This window comes from Siniperca chuatsi, linkage group LG16 (assembly GCF_020085105.1).
Source record: "Siniperca chuatsi isolate FFG_IHB_CAS linkage group LG16, ASM2008510v1, whole genome shotgun sequence".
NCBI classification, from domain to species: Eukaryota; Metazoa; Chordata; class Actinopteri; order Centrarchiformes; family Sinipercidae; genus Siniperca; species Siniperca chuatsi.
The window spans coordinates 26,857,591-26,873,308 of record NC_058057.1 but is presented as its reverse complement, the minus strand read 5'-3'; the positions used below and the strand labels follow the sequence as shown (position 1 = coordinate 26,873,308).

General features: G+C 40.9%; 1 protein-coding gene and 1 long non-coding RNA gene across 3 annotated transcripts in view; one reads left to right on the top strand and one right to left on the bottom strand.

Annotated features, from left to right (window-relative positions):
* Window positions 1-1,149: 1,149 nt before the first annotated feature.
* Window positions 1,150-14,028, top strand: LOC122863557 (heterogeneous nuclear ribonucleoprotein Q). 2 transcript variants are annotated; one of them, XM_044170136.1, is made up of 11 exons: window positions 1,153-1,336; window positions 2,067-2,226; window positions 4,584-4,702; window positions 4,839-5,060; window positions 5,705-5,881; window positions 6,260-6,395; window positions 6,533-6,738; window positions 6,997-7,146; window positions 8,918-9,039; window positions 9,172-9,553; window positions 11,308-14,028. In XM_044170136.1, the coding sequence occupies exons 1-11, from the start codon at window positions 1,334-1,336 to the stop codon at window positions 11,347-11,349; spliced, it is 1,719 nt and encodes a 572-aa protein (XP_044026071.1). In that variant the 5' UTR covers window positions 1,153-1,333; the 3' UTR covers window positions 11,350-14,028. The 2 variants fall into 2 exon arrangements, with proteins under 2 accessions (XP_044026070.1, XP_044026071.1); XM_044170135.1 differs by lacking the exon at window positions 11,308-14,028 and having other exon boundaries at window positions 1,150-1,336; window positions 9,172-10,401.
* The window catches only part of LOC122863561, a 4,233-nt gene continuing 185 nt past the window's right edge, over window positions 11,671-15,718 (bottom strand). The window contains exon 2 of the long non-coding RNA XR_006375035.1: window positions 11,671-15,546. This is a non-coding gene — a long non-coding RNA (uncharacterized LOC122863561). The remainder of the gene's footprint in view (window positions 15,547-15,718) is intronic.

The window sequence follows — 15,718 nt, the reverse complement described above, 5'->3', positions numbered from 1 at the left end:
AAGCCACGCCCCCGCGGTGTGACGACATTTCCGGGGTAAAAATACACAAAACATACACAAAATAAAAAAGATAAAAAAGGTAAAAAAAACTCCAAAAGATGATAGCATAGTTGTACTTAGTGTAAGCTGACATCGTTAAATTTTATATCCATCACTTTTTAGTCAACTGAGCTGACACAAAATATAGTTAAACTGTGATATTGGGTCAGTAATACAGAAGTAGGCTAATTAAAGGCAACTTCTTCACCTTATTATATCCAGCTTTTAAGAGGTTTTAGGTTGGATATTGAACATTTTGACATTCCCATTGACTGAAAAAGGAAAACCTTTACTTTCATTGTTAGATTGATGTGTGGAGGAAGAGACATTTTCATTTGTTTTACAAACACTGAGAGGGACAAATATGCATATTTGGGCAAGGAAGCTCAGTTTTAATCTTTTTGTTTTTCTTCCATAAGATGCTTTTCTGTAACACTTTTGATATGTTTTGCACCATATTCACTGCAGCAACTGTAGCAAAAAAATGTGAGCATATGCTTTTCTTAATTTGTGATTCCTGGCATAGGATTTGTGCACCTGCAATGAAGAATGTGAGAAGGTAAAAGTATTTTTCTCTAACTTCAAATTTACTGATACACACGTGTGACTATTTTCTACAACTACAGATTCCACTGTCACAGGTGCTCAGTTGTTTTGCACCAATAATGTCTTCATAGCTGCCACCTGATCTGGTCCACTTTGCAGGTGAGGAGCAGTTCACCTCAAACAACACGCCTTTTCCGGTTTGAGTTTTCAAAGTAAAAGTCCCTGCTCGTAGAGAAAACGAACTCTTTACTGAAAAAGCAGTGTGATGTTTAATTTACACCTCTGATGTATAGCACAAAAGTAGTAATACAAAATATATACAGAAATTAAAATAATAAAAAGGGGTGTTGTTGCCAGTGAAGACCAGTTAGACTGTAAGGGTGAAGACATAAGCAAAATGCAGCAACAATAATCTATAAATATCGTAAAGCTAGCAAAGGCTAAACCACGACGGTAGTGTGAGATATATGTAGCTTTGTTAAAGTCTACGTTTATCAATGCCAGCTATAAAAGCGCTAAATAAAGTCACTGTTGACCGGATGTATGAAAACTGAGCAGCCCGTGAGAAGCCGTTTAAGAAACCCCTTACATGCAGTCAAGAAGCAGAACTCGCGACGTTACGTGGCCGCCATTTTGTTTCACCGGGAGTAAAGAAACCAACCTGAAAAGCACCGGCGTGAATATTTTCCTTTATTTCAAGCACCTTCAACACGGCAGATCAGCATCGTGCACCCAAGTTTAGAATCGCATGGTACGTACACACCGAGCTTACTGGCATACTACGGAAGCGTGTGTTTTGTTGTTGAGTTTGTTGCTCTTAGCACACCACTGTTAGATGCGTTGCACGACACCGGCCAGTGTTAGCATCAGAGCAGCTCGTTTACACGGCTAGCCGGCATTTTGAAAAATGGGCCCGCTTTGATTGACGGCTGGTTAAACAGATGCGGTACGCAAGGCTTATGTGCGCCAAATTTATAGAGAACCCAAATGCTCAAAAGGATTTAGTTCTGAGATTATTATTATATATATTTTTTTTAATGTTACCCTCATTCAGTTTGCATCTCCACGCGCACGGCGAAGACTGGGGCCTGCGATCTGCACGAGCCCGCGACCCTCGCTAACAGAGGCGTGGTGGACGTTTCGAAACCAGCTGGATTTAGCCGGATTATCATTTTTTTATATTATTATTATTATTATTATTATTTTGTATAGTGGTAGTGTGGCGTTAACAGTATTACCCCCCCCCCCCGTTTTCAACGAGTAAGTTATCAGACGTTAAGGCTGGCCAAACGCGCGAGACAAAATGCTGTTTCAGTTTTAAGCAACGTTAACGGCTCGGATAACGTTATCCAACGGTGCCCGGTCTTGAACGATCGCGCCAAACCTCACACTTTTTTAATAATTAGGAGTTTCAGTTAATCTTTTTTAATAAACTACAGTGGTGCTGTTTGGGTAACTGTGCGATAACCTCATCTGCACAGATGTCTGGAGACATGGCCACAGATCATGTAAACGGGAACGGCACGGAGGAACCGATGGACACTACGGCGGCGGTGACCCAGTCTGAACACTTCCCAGCTCTACTGGAAGCTGGTTTACCTCAGAAAGTTGCCGAGAAGCTAGATGAACTTTACGTAGCAGGTAAGCAGAAGTTTACTCTCAAGGGGTGTGTACTGCCATTATCACTGCCTTTACCTGCTGGGAGGGGGGGCACACGTGTCAGAGATGATAATTGATGATTATCTAGTATTCTTTAACATTTCCACATACTTTTTTTTTTTTTTTTTTTATTGTGCCCCCCCCAAGGGAGTAACTTTTGTGTCTAATCAGAATCAGAAATACTTTATTGATCCCAGAGGGGAAACTCTTTTGTGACAGCAACTCACTTTCAAGTCAGTGCACACAGGAAGAGAAGTCTTCTTCTTCTTTTCCTTTCTCGGCTGTTCCCTTTCAGGGGTCGCCACAGCGAATCATGTGCCTCCATCTAACCCCGTCCTCTGCGTCCTCTTCACTCACAACAATTAACTTCATGTCCTCTCTCACTACATCCGTAAATCTCCTCTTTGGTCTTCCTCTAGACCTCCTGCCTGGCAGCTCCAACCTCAGCATCCTTCTACCAATACATTCACAGTCTCTCCTCTGAACACGTCCGAACCACCTCGATCTGGCCTCTCTGACTTTATCTCCGAAACATGTACTGAGCAAAAAAAAAATAATACACTATAATACAGGTCAGATAAATTAAGTGAGAAGTGTGAAGTACAAAGTGGGTTCACCGGTTGATGATGATAATACGGTAGAAAGTAATAGTGCATGAACTGTCAGGTTAAGTGTAGCTTATTAAGATCATAATGAGACGGAGGATATTGCACAGCAGTAACAGAGCTATGACTAAATACCAATATCAATAAAGAGGGAATTTTAAACTGAAAAGAGTATATTGCACAGGAGTATTAACACAGGATTTTGCACAATTATTATTAAGTATTGCAGAGATGTTAATGATCCAATGTCCAGTTTAATGACCTAGCGTCATACAGACTGACACTTAGAGGGAGGAGTTAAAGAGTCTGAAGGCAGAAATGACTTCCTGTGGTGCTTTTTGGGGGGATGAGTCAAAAATTATTATTTTTTGTATTGTGCAGGGCCAATGCCCCCAAACGGAGTAACGTTTGTGCCCAAAGCTTGATGTATCCTATTCCTCTGTGCCATAGAGCTCCATTGTTGTCCAAACACTATTAAATACACACCAATGAGCCGCACTGTTCGTTCATTACCACGAACACAGTGTATTTTATTTTGAGTAAATCCCACGCACACCAATCAGATTGTGAATATTCACTAGAGCACCAAATGTGGATTGAAAATAGTCGACAACAAATGCACTATTAACGCTTGTCTGAGTGTTTTTATTGTGAACAATGTTAGTAATGTTTAGCCTTTATAAAAAAAACCCCAAATATTATATATTTGTGACATGCTATCAAAGATTTACATCTTTGGTAGAAACCAATGGGCTTGGGGCTACCGCAGACGGGGCAGGGAAGTCAAAACACACTGAGAGACGGACTAACACATCGTTGCTTTTGGTCAAGGGATTCGTTGACAGTAAGAATCCAGGCTTGCCCTTTTTTTTTAATATTGATTGCTTAAATCAATGGTGACCGGGGAAATGAAACGCCACTCACTCATTGTCAGTTCCTCTGTAGTATAATCAGCTAATAACTGTAAATGAGGGCTTAGTTAAAAGCTAATCGTTGTAGCAGCAGGATGACAGAGGGAGTAGGTAGTTTGCAACTAAAAGAGAATTTCTGTAAGCGCTGGTTTTAATATGCATCTTATTTCCTGCTTTGTGTTAAGTGCAATAATAAGTTAGCCAACATTCAAAGGCTAATTTGCTTGCAGAAATCAATAAAATATTTTCCTAGTTGCACATCGATAAGTCGCTTCGGGTCTCAGTCTAAGGATTGTCATGCTGTTAAGCAGACTGAATGGGTAAAAGGATTGGTGTAGCCAAACAGGGTTCAAGGAAGGTAGCTTGAAGCCAGCTGGTACTGTGGCATACACCGAAACAATAGAGCAGCTGTCTGACTGCAGCAGGTGAATTGTACTCTTTGAACGGGAGCCGGAGGGGCAACAAGGAGGTTTTCCAAAGCGTGGTTAAAAATGACGGTTAATTGGAACGTTAATATAAAAGGTGTCTTTTGTTTTTGAAGTGTTTTTACAGGATCTTAGTCTTTAAAAACTAGTTTAAATGTTTGACAGTGTCAGTTGTACCAGCACACATCAATACATAATGACTTGGACGCAATCAGGGCCTCGTGCGTTCAGCTATCGTTTTCTTTGGTTCCTTTTTGGTACAGATCAATTATTATTAAGCCTCTATTGTGAAACTGCTTCATAGCTGCATGAGTCATATGTCCTCTGATCTCAGTGCTAACCCTGTGTTGTTTTTTAAAACACCAAATTTACAGTATTTGTTTTGTTGTGCTCATCAGGCCTAGTAGCACACAGCGACCTAGACGAAAGGGCTATTGAAGCTTTGAAAGAATTCAATGAGGAGGGAGCCCTGCAAGTGCTGGTCCAGTTCAAAGAAAGTGATCTGTCACACGTGCAAGTAAGTTTAATCATCTGAAAGACTTTGTTACGGTGTTGTTTGTAAGACAATATATGTGTTGCCTACTGTCACTTTAAAAAGCGATAAGAGTAGGAAAATATCCACGTTTTTATAACGCAGTTCTTCTCTCTTCCAGAACAAAAGTGCCTTTCTCTGTGGGGTAATGAAGACCTACAGGCAGAGGGAGAAACAAGGGACTAAAGTTTCAGATTCCACTAAAGGACCAGATGAGGCTAAAATCAAAGAACTCCTGGACAGAACCAACTACACACTTGACGTAACAACAGGCCAGCGAAAGTATGGCGGGCCCCCGCCTGAGTCGGTGTACTCAGGGGCCCAACCCAATGTTGGAACAGAGGTACACTTTGCCATGTTGTGTTAAGAGAAAATCAGACTGTCAGCCCAGGATGGAAACTGAACTTGTGTTTTCTTTAACTGGGGAAAAATGCGGATATGAATTGTTGTGGTCTTATTTCTCACTAAGAACAGTAGTATTAGCATTATTTTTCGTCATCTTTAGCGTCGATGCTCGTCAGAATTTATACATTTTAAGCAACATTGGCAGAATGCCTACTGGGATGTTATCCACGAATATTTTGCATATCTTCTCCAAATGTTACGTTGATGGGCCTTGTAAACAACAATGGCACGAGTTGGTACAAAGGTAACTGTTTCTCTCCGAACAACTTCTTACTTTACTTGGCTCTAGTCCTTTCAGACTGTTTGTATGAAAGGAAGGCGTGGTTGGATTTATTTTTTTTGTTGTTAATCTGAGCTTGTTAACAAATGAACTCTTGTTTGTCAGCTCCTAAGTGGTTAGTGGCCACTATATATATATATATATATATATAAATAAATAAATAAATAAAGAACGAACCCACACTAGATTTTGTATCAGTAGAAATAGTTTTAAGGGGGAACATTGACGTCCTTATGAATGTTATTTTTTATAAAATGACTCTGACTTCTTATTATTATTATTATTATTTTTGTTTTTCCTAGATATTTGTCGGGAAGATTCCCCGTGACTTGTTTGAAGATGAGCTGGTTCCTCTCTTTGAGAAGGCTGGGCCTATCTGGGACCTCAGGCTAATGATGGACCCACTGAGTGGCCTAAACAGGGGCTACGCCTTTGTCACGTTCTGCACTAAAGAAGCGGCCCAGGAGGCGGTGAAACTGGTAAGTTGGTTAAGAATGCGCCGTTCAGCAGAACGGTCGTCTCTTCTGGGAAACGGAAGCGAACTGACAAAACAAGGATCGAGTTAGGACTGTAGTTTTTGTTCAGCAGCCAAGTTAACTTTTGTGTGCAAATTGCCTGCGTGCTGTACTAACAATAAACGAAAAGTTTGGAACTAAACTGTCCAGCAGAGTAAAACAACTACCAGCATGTAGATGAAAAATTCCCTTGTTTTCAGGTAAAGTATTAGATTAGCTGTGAAAATATTGTTTCTATAAGCAAAAAGTTGGAGGCAGTTGAACTCTATGTGCTTCTTGTCATCTCTGTCATCATATATATATGGTTTATGTATTTTTATTTTTTTATTGTCTTTTTTACAGTGTAATAATCATGAGATTCGCCCTGGCAAGCACATTGGGGTGTGTATATCTGTCGCCAACAACAGGCTATTTGTTGGCTCCATTCCCAAGAGTAAAACAAAGGAACAGATTGTTGAAGAGTTTGCTAAAGTCACAGGTAAATATATCTGTTAGTCTTTTTATACATCGTGTTCATGCAGTTGTGCTTTGTAATACCCTGCTGCTGCAGTTTTGAAATTGTATTGGTTATTCTTCTCATTCTGATGTAAAGTACTTATTTCTGCCTACTTACAGAGGGCCTCAGTGACGTCATACTGTACCATCAACCCGATGACAAAAAGAAGAACCGAGGCTTCTGCTTTTTGGAGTATGAAGACCACAAAACGGCTGCTCAGGCTCGCCGCCGGTTAATGAGCGGCAAGGTGAAGGTCTGGGGCAACGTGGTGACGGTGGAGTGGGCCGATCCCATCGAAGACCCTGACCCAGAGGTCATGGCCAAGGTGAGCTTCAGCAGTCTCGCTGTTACATGATAGAAGATTGAAAGAAGAAACGGTAATTGCATAGTCTTGAAATGTCACTCGGCACTTCTTGGCAAACAGTGTTAATGGCTTAACGGCACCAAAATCTTTGTATGTAATCAAGATTCTGAGCTGGAAAATATTGCATCTCTGGAGTACTCGCCCTAAAAATCCAATTATGGCACACATAATAAGCTTGTTGGCTGACGTGAGAGTTGACCTCCTCTGTCCATTTTGCAGGTGAAGGTTTTATTTGTGAGAAACCTTGCCAATGGTGTCACGGAGGAGATCCTGGAGACGTCCTTTAGTCAGTTTGGAAAACTGGAGCGAGTTAAGAAGCTCAAAGACTACGCTTTCATTCACTTTGAAGAGAGGGATGGTGCAGTGAAGGTATTGATCTTCTGTAGTTTATTATTGTGGTTTTTCCACATTGTTGATAAGACATTGAATTCTGTGACTTTATTGAAGAGTTATCATATACAGTACAGACCAAAAGTTTGGACACACCTTCTCATTCAAAGAGTTTTCTTTATTTTCATGACTATGAAAATTGTAGATTCACACTGAAGGCATCAAAACTATGAATTAACACATGTGGAATTATATACATAACAAAAAAGTGTGAAACAACTGAAAATATGTCATATTCTAGGTTCTTCAAAAGTAGCCACCTTTTGCTTTGATTACTGCTTTGCACACTCTTGGCATTCTGTTGATGAGCTTCAAGAGGTAGTCACCTGAAATGGTCTTCCAACAGTCTTGAAGGAGTTCCCAGAGATGCTTAGCACTTGTTGGCCCTTTTGCCTTCACTCTGCGGACCAGCTCACCCCAAACCATCTCGATTGGGTTCAAGTCCGGTGACTGTGGAGGCCAGGTCATCTGGCGCAGCACCCCATCACTCTCCTTCTTGGTCAAATAGCCCTTACACAGCCTGGAGGTGTGTTTGGGGTCATTGTCCTGTTGAAAAATAAATGATGGTCCAACTAAACGCAAAACCGGATGGAATAGCATGCCGCTGCAAGATGCTGTGGTAGCCATGCTGGTTCAGTATGCCTTCAATTTTGAATAAATCCCCAACAGTGTCACCAGCAAAGCACCCCACACCATCACACCTCCTCCTCCATGCTTCACGGTGGGAACCAGGCATGTAGAGTCCATCCGTTCACCTTTTCTGCGTCGCACAAAGACACGGTGGTTGGAACCAAAGATCTCAAATTTGGACTCATCAGACCAAAGCACAGATTTCCACTGGTCTAATGTCCATTCCTTGTGTTCTTTAGCCCAAACAAGTCTCTTCTGCTTGTTGCAGAGGTTTCCTAGCAGATATTCTACCATGAAGGCCTGATTCACACAATCTCCTCTTAACAGTTGTTCTAGAGATGTGTCTGCTGCTAGAACTCTGTGTGGCATTGACCTGGTCTCTAATCTGAGCTGCTGTTAACCTGCGATTTCTGAGGCTGGTGACTCGGATGAACTTATCCTCCGCAGCAGAGGTGACTCTTGGTCTTCCTTTCCTGGGGCGGTCCGCATGTGAGCCAGTTTCTTTGTAGCGCTTGATGGTTTTTGTGACTACACTTTCAAAGTTTTCCCAATTTTTCGGACTGACTGACCTTCATTTCTTAAAGTAATGATGGCCACTCGTTTTTCTTTACTTAGCTGCTTTTTTCTTGCCATAATACAAATTCTAACAGTCTGTTCAGTAGGACTATCAGCTGTGTGGTCCCAACCCCATTTATAAGGCAAGAAATCACACTTATTAAACCTGACAGGGCACACCTGTGAAGTGAAGACCATTTCAGGTGACTACCTCTCGAAGCTCATCAAGAGAATGCCAAGAGTGTGCAAAGCAGTAATCAAAGCAAAAGGTGGCTACTTTTGAAGAACCTAGAATATGACATATTTTCAGTTGTTTCACACTTTTTTGTTATGTATATAATTCCACATGTGTTAATTCATAGTTTTGATGCCTTCAGTGTGAATCTACAATTTTCATAGTCACGAAAATAAAGAAAACTCTTTGAATGAGAAGGTGTGTCCAAACTTTTGGTCTGTACTGTACTTTAGTTTCTCAGCTTGATTCTAAATAATAACTTGTGATTGTTGAACCAAACGACACTTGCAGAAACGTTAACAGATGTGTCTGGTTTGCTGCGTTTCTCAGGCATTGGAGGAAATGAATGGGAAGGAGCTGGAGGGAGAGCCGATTGAGATTGTTTTTGCCAAGCCACCAGATCAGAAAAGGAAGGAGCGCAAAGCACAGAGACAAGCAGCCAAAACGCAAATGTAAGAGACGTCTTCCGAGTGAAATCCGTTACTTTTTCTAATTATAAGCCAATCAGGATCCCATCCTCTGAGGTTGTGCACATCATTTCGTTGTCTCTATTCTCACTCCTTCCTTTCTTTCGCACTCATCAGGTATGATGACTATTACTACTACCCTCCCCCTCCCCACATGCCTCCTCCTGTCAGAGGCCGGGGCCGAGGCGGCAACCGGGGCGGCTATTCTTACCCCCCTGACTACTATGGTTATGATGACTACTACGACTACTACGGCTATGACTATCACAACTACCGCGGCGGCTACGATGACCCCTACTACGGGTACGACGACTTCCAGGCCCCAGCCCGAGGGCGGGGTGGCAACAGGGGCGCCCGGGGTGGAGCCTCTCCAGCCAGAGGACGTGGTGGCGCCGGGGCACCCAGGGGCAGGGCCAACTTCTCCCAGCGTGGCGGGCCCGGACCAGGCCGCGGCGGACGGGGCGCAAGAGGAGGCGTACAGCCGAGAGGGCGAGGAGGGGTACGTGGTGCTCGGGGTGGCCGCGGTGGAAATGTAGGAGGAAAGCGCAAAGCTGATGGGTACAACCAGCCAGATTCCAAGCGTCGCCAGACCAATAATCAGAACTGGGGCTCTCAACCTATTGCTCAGCAACCGCTCCAAGGTGGTGATCATTCTGGTAACTATTCCGGTTACAAATCCGACAACCAGGAATTTTATCAGGATTCTTTTGGGCAACAGTGGAAGTAAACCAGTAGGGCTTTGATAACAAAATACGTGTTTATTGTTTTTTGTTTTTGTCTTTTTTTATTTAGAGACTTTGATCTGATTGGCCCTCAATCCCATACGGTTGCCTGCGTTTTTTTTCCTCAAAAAATTGGTGACATCTGGCAAGATATCTTTTTGTACATATTTTAATAATCCGCTTGGACTCAAACAGTAGTCACACTCCCACCTGTTTCTGGCGAACTGGTTTTATTTTTATTTTTTTTTCATTTTTTTTTATTTTATTTTTTTTTAAGATGGTCGTTAAAAGATTTTCCATAACAAAGTTTGAAAAAATTTTAGATGCAAATATGTGCTCGAGCTGTCTATTTGGCTATAGCTTTATGTATGTTTTTAGAAATTCTGGTTTCCATGTTTTAAGTAGCTAGCAGCAACAAAGCATATGTCTCCTAAACATGTATTTAAAACAAATGAAAATACAATTTGTATTGTCACAAAGTAATACGTGTCTTGTTATTGAAAAGAAGAAAAAAAAAAAAAAAGGACCGTCGTAGTCCTATTTTTTGGCTTTACATTTTGGCTTGTATTCTTTGCTGTTTGTCTGCTTTAATAAACATACACGCACACGTGTACAAAACTTCAAATTGTGTTGCAAATTCATGTTTCGGCAAATTCTCTCTTCAAATTGCCTTCAAATTTTAAGGCTCCTTGTGGAAGAAAATGGACTAAAGGTTTGCCAATGTTGGCCACATGCTACAGTGTCACCTTGCATGCCATCAAATTCCAAATCACCTACTTTTATAGTTGGCATCTCTCAAGTGCTCTGTATGTATGTAGTGACATACTTCATCCTTTGAGTTCCTCTCATGTCCAAAAATATATAAATGTTTCACAAATTGGTGTCCTAAATTCACTGTCAATGCAGCATCAAGAGTAAGCCCCACCCCTAAAAAGTCTGTCATACAAGTCCCAATTGTTACTAGTGAGGGGGTGGGGGAATAAAAAAAGCACAATTTGATTTATTAATTTCAAAGTGAAGCTTTTCCTTGTCCCAGAAGGATCTACCTAGCTGTTGAAGGCCTGGATACTAATCTTGCATGTTTTTATCTGGAGGTTTAATATTGTGCTATTGTGGAAGATAACTGCCATGCATGACTCGCTTGTAGTGGTTTTTGTTCAGTTTGCTTTTATAGATATATTGGCTGCTCTTAACCCCCCACCCCTCCTCCTTTCCTCTCTGCCTGTCTGAGCGTGTCCACGTTTCACCTGCTGCACCTCAATTAAGTTTTTATGGTCCAAACCAGGCCGATTCTCTGCTTGTCGTCCTCCTTTAAGGCATTGACATGTGCATGTTAAATCGGAGGGCGTGCGAATGCTTTGTCTTCTAATGTATGCAAATTCATGTTTTTACTTGTTACACAGTTCTCCCTCTACAGTTACACTGAGTTTGAGTGTGTGAGCGTGAGGGACACAAAACAGTAGATGTGTGTGTAGATGTAATGTGATCCTGTTTTCCATTCTCTAATTGCTTCCTTTTGTTACCTGACTAGCAGGGAAAAGGGGTCGAGGCCGGTCCTGATGTGTCGCTATGAAGACTGACCAGCGTACGGCGTTACGCACTGCAGGCTGCCAGTGGAAGGAATGGTAAGGTCAACTGACTCTGGTCTAATGGCGCTCCTCCAGCCTTTTTTTTTTTTTTTTAAGGAGCAGATCTCCTGAAACTGCCACGTTCGAAGATAATCAGAAGAGCAGAACTTGCTGCTGCTTCTTCTTTTTCTTTTTTTTTTTTTTTAATATAAAAGACTTTTAAGTTTATAAGCCCCACCCCCAAATATCCTGAGTAGGAGTTCATGATGGACGTCCTTCTGGAAAAGTCTTTGCACTTTTTTTTGTTTGTTTTAAGTTTGGAGTGGTTTAGTGGAACTTGATGCTAATTTTTTTTTTTTTTTTTTCTTTGTGCTCTTAAACTACATCTTTTGTGATGGACTAGACACGATAATCTATGATTCTCAGCGATGGCGTTGAGGTGTGATCACCCGGTGTTGAAGGTCGGGCATTCCAGGAAAATGGTGCTTTAAGAGCCTAAGCCACCATGGGTCCGTTAACTACCTCCGTTTCAAGGACTCGCCTGCTCTGCCCCGTTTTGTACTTGAGGAAACTGAGGCAGGGTTCGACCCCCACCCTTCCACCTCAGAGATATGCACAGGCAGCAACAGAACACTTAATGAATTTTTAGTTTTCAGTCGAGACTTGACGTAGGCTACAGCTACTGTTAGCACGTTAGCTGATCCTTCTGAAATGAGCCTGAACAAGCTTTGCTGTCTTGAAATGAACTGAGTGATGATGTAGTTTACACGCAGAAATTGTTTTTATGACTGTAAATTCTTAAATGCCTGCAACCCTGTCATCCTTTGTCTTCCACAATGGGAAAACAGTCTTTTTTTTTTTTTGTTTTTTGTTTTGTTTGTACCCATGGATGTAAGGATGTTTGCAAAGTAATGTCTCAGGCTGTCGGCTCTGCACACACATCTGTGTTCGTTCACAACGTGAATGTTCACTGACATCTATTGAAGCTGCTTTTTATTTTAGGGTTTCTAAGCAGGTCTGGAAGAATGTGAGTTTATTTCCGTGTCCTGAAAAGTTTAGGAATCAAACTAAACATGGCATGGAAAAAGTTTTCATTGCAAAAGCATGATTATACATTTCACATTGTATGTCACTGTAGACTGATTATCACACCGTATATGTGGTCCTGGTTAGAGTAAACTGGTGTTAATTCATGTATTTTCACTATCTGTGTACACATTATACTGGAAGTCAAAATGTTAAGAGTTTAAAGGAGCAGACCCATCCTAACATATTCGAACGTTGTGGGAAATAACAGGCGTTGGTGATGTACCTTGGCATTTTTGGGCACATCTTGTTTTACAGGGTGTGTAATAATTTACCTGCAGAGTGCTGTTAGAGATGCGGCCACACAAGTTACTACCCACAACACTTCCAACAGCTTCAATAGCTTGAGTTTCTCAGTGAGCGTTTTCCGTTGTGCTTCTTAGCTAATAGAAAAAAAGACAAATTCACCTTGAATGTGAAACACAGCCAGTATAAAACGTAAAGGATCAGTCGGACGTTATTCTGTTTTTTCTTATTGTCAACAAATTTAATGAAAAGACCAAAACCAATAGTGTTAGTTTGTCTCTGACTTCCTGTCTGTGGCTCTCAGCGCCAATAACATTGTTTCCTAGTAAAGATGCAAATCTTTAAAAACACCTCACAAATATGTAGTTTTATTTCTTTTATAAAAAAAAAAGGCTCAGTAGTTTCCTCAAACAGCTGCTCGCTGTAGTTTTTATCAGACTAACAGGAGGAAATAGTGCATTTGTTGGGGACTATTTTCAGCAGCGGATGAATCCACTAGTGAGTAAGAAGATCCATCAGGCTGTGATTCACACAACACTTGTTAGCAGAGACGTTCACTGCTGGTTTTGGGCTTTTTATGGAATTTGTTGACAACAAAATTATAGCGTTTAACCAGACTTGTCCTTTCAATGATGTGAGATATTTACAGTCAGGTTTTTGGTGGGTGTTATCCCAAAGTCCTAGTGCGTGGAGTATTTTTTTAAACTCTCCCAATTTGCACCAGTGTTTAGCAATCACACGGGGAAGAAATCAGTTGCACAGACATCAATTTCTACACCCACATAATGCAGCACATCCACGAGATGTTTGAATTTTAAGTACGGGATGTGGCCATGGCTATATAGCTGTTTTATATATAACCCTAACTCTTTATTGGGGGTGGTGAAAGGCATTCTGGGAATTGTAGGAAATAACAGAATAAAGCAGTTTGAGTTTACTTCGTCACAAAGTAACTTTTTCAATGCATTGTACATCACAGACGTACGTGGTTTTTAATGGCGAAGCAGCTTCTGAGGTTGGATTTCTCCAGCCTTTAGTGCGTCTTTTAGCCTATTCTGACACTTGCCACGAAACGCGGTGTTTAGCATTCTTCCAGTTCGGACAGGATTGTGCAGCTTGTTCTTTCTCTTTTTACCAGATTTATGAAAGAGCCTGATTACTTTTTTTCACACTAGTATTGACTCTGTTGGATCGCCAATTTTAAGGGTCAAGAATGATTTTTTTTTTTTTTGTATTTGTTTTTTTTTGTTTTTTTTGCTAACAAGTGTGTTTGCATTTTTGCAAATGAATTGTTTTATACTGTACAGTGAGGTGAGTTAAACCTATTTTTCTAATAAAGTTATTGACTTTGATCCGGGGGTTGTGTAATTTGATTTTGTCGGCCAATTGAATTTCTTGTAAATATGTATAATTTTGGATCATGGACTCGGTCTGTGACGCTCCTTATCGTGAATTTAAGATTAGCATTTTAAATAACGTGGTACAGAACAAATGGGTGTACATTTTAGAGGTCCTGAAAATGTTTACTAGTGCACTTTAATATTTTTACATTTCAGTTTTCTTTAGTGCTAGGTGTTAAACCATCTATATGGCAATGAAATTGTTTTCAGTTTATAAATTGGCTTTCCTTAAATTTACAGACACCCATTGTCAAATAAGACCAAAATAACAAGCAGCAAAGAACAAATTTCAGTCAAAAAAAAGATAATTAGAGAAATAAAGTAAGAACTGAGAAACCAGTGCACACAGTTCATCTACAAACCACAGAGGTAACACAACGTGTCAAAGGAATAATCAATTAAAAGAATCAATTAAAATATATTTTGAACAGTAAAACAGGTTGATCATTTCATAATAACTGCAGTCACTGAGCGCGCGGATCGGCCAAACGGAAGTTGCGTTGTTTGGATTCAGGGTTGCCATGTCCGACTAGTAAAATACGCGTTTGTCTTTTAAATAAATAAATAGTGAACTGAATATTTTTGGACTATTAGTTGGACAAAACAGACAGTCAATATCTAAAGATGTCAATTTGGGCTGTCGTAAATTGTGATGCTGATGATTTTCCACTATTTTCTGACATTTTACAGACTGATTTAAACGATTAATCGAGAAAATCTTCTTCTGTTGAGTTTTATGGCGGTCGGCATCCATAAGTGTTGCGTCACCGCCAAGTGCTGGATTGCAACAGCTTCACAGTGTAAACTATTTACTGCGACCACCCAAAGTGCTCCCACTCGTGTCCGTTCTACAACCCCAGACCCAGTTGTCTGAGTCTGTGCAGCTCCTTCCCTCAATGTAACATCCAGATCCTCTCCAGAAATGTCCACAACATTCAAGAATCATCTTGCAGCTTCCAGCACCATCTTAATCCTTTATTTATCCTCCCCTTTATTTCAGCAGCACAGTTTATAACCATGGCAATAAATGCCAGAAATCGTTTCTTGTCCATACTGATGCTCTGATCATCTCCGTTTCCTTTTGCACTGCCACCATTTCACCGTTCCTCTCCATCCTCTTAGCAGCTTCAGCGTATGACTTTCCCTTTTCTGCTCTGATCTTATTCATTTTTACTTCCTTAATTCTTTCTGGGCTCTGTGCTGATCCCGTACGCAGTGCAGACACTTTGCTTGCTCTTTCTCCACATTACAGTCAATCCTTCCCACATCTCCTGCCTCCTCTTCGTCCTGCAGAAACACCTGAGAGGAGCTCTCTCATACGGCCTCGCCCTGTAACACACATAATCTAGATCCACTCTTTCCGGCAACTGCCCCTCAAAAGTCAAACACACCGAGTTACTGTCCTCCTCGTCCCCTTTTCTGAATCTTGTCAGCCTTCTTGCCTCACACACATCTTCAGGGGGACATTTCCTATAACATATATAAATATAGAGCACGACAAGCGACGTTTATAAAAGATTTTAAGTAAAAAAAAATAATGTAAAGTTTCAGTTCTTAAAATTCAAGTTTAAAGTGACTGTAAATTGTAGCAAATGAACGCAACGACTGAAGGTTCAATGAAAGACAAGTTAATCAGTTCATT